Source organism: Poecilia formosa, unplaced genomic scaffold, assembly GCF_000485575.1.
Source record: "Poecilia formosa unplaced genomic scaffold, Poecilia_formosa-5.1.2 Scaffold988, whole genome shotgun sequence".
NCBI lineage: Eukaryota > Metazoa > Chordata > Actinopteri > Cyprinodontiformes > Poeciliidae > Poecilia > Poecilia formosa.
The window spans coordinates 44027-46128 of record NW_006800927.1 but is presented as its reverse complement, the minus strand read 5'-3'; the positions used below and the strand labels follow the sequence as shown (position 1 = coordinate 46128).

The 2102-nt window shown below is 40.2% G+C and overlaps 2 protein-coding genes across 2 annotated transcripts in view; both read right to left on the bottom strand.

The window, feature by feature from the left end:
* Window positions 1-6: 6 nt before the first annotated feature.
* LOC103132305 (protocadherin alpha-8-like) lies at window positions 7-1990 on the bottom strand (the record flags this gene model as incomplete). Its single annotated transcript, XM_007544089.2, has 1 exon — window positions 7-1990. A coding segment is annotated over exon 1 (1869 nt), but the record flags the coding sequence as incomplete, so codon positions are not given.
* Window positions 1991-2061: 71 nt separating this feature from the next.
* LOC103132304 (protocadherin gamma-C3-like) overlaps window positions 2062-2102 on the bottom strand; it is a 2607-nt gene continuing 2566 nt past the window's right edge. Inside the window, exon 2 of the mRNA XM_016667306.1 lies at window positions 2062-2075. Coding sequence (XP_016522792.1) covers window positions 2062-2075 — 14 coding nt within the window. The remainder of the gene's footprint in view (window positions 2076-2102) is intronic.

The window sequence follows — 2102 nt, the reverse complement described above, 5'->3', positions numbered from 1 at the left end:
AGCCCTGATCTTTGCTACAAAGTATTCAGCTTCAGCAGAATAAGGGATGGTCTCACTGTTAACAGAGCCGTGGTCAGAATAAGGAGCTAAAATAGTTGGATTATTATCATTTTCATCGAGGATTAAAACATTAACAGTCACGTTGCTGCTGAGCGGAGGAACACCAGAGTCTGTAGCCTGAACTTTAAACTGAAACGTCTTTAACTCCTCAAAGTTAAACGACTGTAAGCTTATAATGTCTCCAGTCTCTGAATTAATATTTACCATAGATGACAGCTGCATGTTGCCATTACTTTCAGCAACTGAAAAACTCACTTGAGCATTCTGATCAATGTCCGCATCTAATGCAGATACTCTTTTTAAAACAGTCCCTACCGGAGAGTTCTCTTTTAAATAAACATTGAACACAGAGTCTGAAAATTGTGGGTAGTTGTCATTCACATCGGACACAAAAACTGTAAAATCCTTTGTGCTCGTCAGAGTGGGTTTTCCGTCATCTGAAGCAATGATGGTCACATTGTAATATGAATCGGCCTCTCGGTCCAGCTGGCTGTCCACCACCAAAGAGTAATAATTTTTATAATTCGTTTCTAACTTGAATGGGGTTTTATTTTTAACGTTGCAGTGAATTACTCCGTTTTTACCCCCATCTTTATCTACGACTGAGACAAGTGCAATAGCTGTCCCCAATTTTGTGTCTTCTTTAACGGTGTCAATCAGAGTGGTTACAGATATTTCGGGAGCATTATCATTTAAATCGTTCACTTCGATCAGCACCTTGCACTGTGAGGTCATAGGAGGATACCCCCTGTCACTGGCCTGAACGCGTATCTCAAAAACCGGGTGCTCTTCATAGTTGATGTTTCCTTTCACAGTTATTAAACCTGTATGTTCATCAATTTGAAAGATGTCTAAAATGTGGTCTTGGTCTTTGCTGCTAAGTGAGTAGGAAATCGCTCCGTTTGGCCCTTCATCGTCGTCTGTCGCTATAACTGTGATCACCGACGTACCAAGTGGCGAATTTTCGGTAATACTTGATTTGTATAAAGGTTGGGCAAATATTGGCACGTTATCATTATTGTCTAAAACATGTATTATTAACTGTGATGTTCCGGATTTTACTGGTGTCCCTCCATCTACAGCAGTCAGCGTCAGACTAATAACAGACTGCTTCTCTCGGTCTAAAGGTTTTTGTAGAATGAGCTCAGCAGACACTTTCTCTCCTTTGTTCACCGATAAGGAGAAATGATCATTTGTACTCAGCTTGTATGTGCTGATATCATTTTGTCCTACATCTGCATCATAAGCTGACAAAACCAGAAATTTAGTCCCAGGCAGCGTGCTTTCTGCTATTTCAATATTTTGAGAATTACTAGTGAAAGTTGGAAAATTGTCGTTAACGTCTATAACATTTATCTCTAAACGATAAAGCTTCAAAGGAGAATTAATTACAGCTTCGACGCTCACTGTGCATTTCTTTGCCTTTGCACAGAGCTCCTCTCTGTCTATTCTGTCGTTGACAAAGAGAACACCTGTCTTTAGATTTACCTCGAAGTGCTGTTTCTTTGCTCCATTAACAATTTGAAACATGCGAGCTTCCAACTCGTGCACGCCGAGGTTTAGATCTTTGGCGATATTTCCCACTGAGGTTCCCGGATTTACCTCTTCCGATATGGAGTAAGAGAACTGCCCGGACACCGAAATCCACCCGCAGCCAAGGAGAATAAATAATGTGAATGTCAACACAGGAATATCTTGAACTGAATTCATAATCCGACCGAAAGAAAAAAAAATAAACGAATAAATCCACTGTAGATCCAGCAAAAAACGAAAGCTATGTCGCTTTCTTTTCAAACAGTCCTCAGTGAAGCTCATATGCTGTAGTCTCCCCTCTGTGCTTCTTCGTCGCTTTGTGCCAAAGCCCAAGAAAACATCATCACGTATGAAAAGGGACGGAATTCAGTATCCAGTTCAATATATAAAGGCCAACAGCGCCCCCTGTTGTCATTTTGTCTTTATTGCACAATAAGGCAAAAAGGAAAAATAAATCATTACAGTACGTTATGATATACACTCTAAAAAGTGTTTTTGGGCTGTAGTTC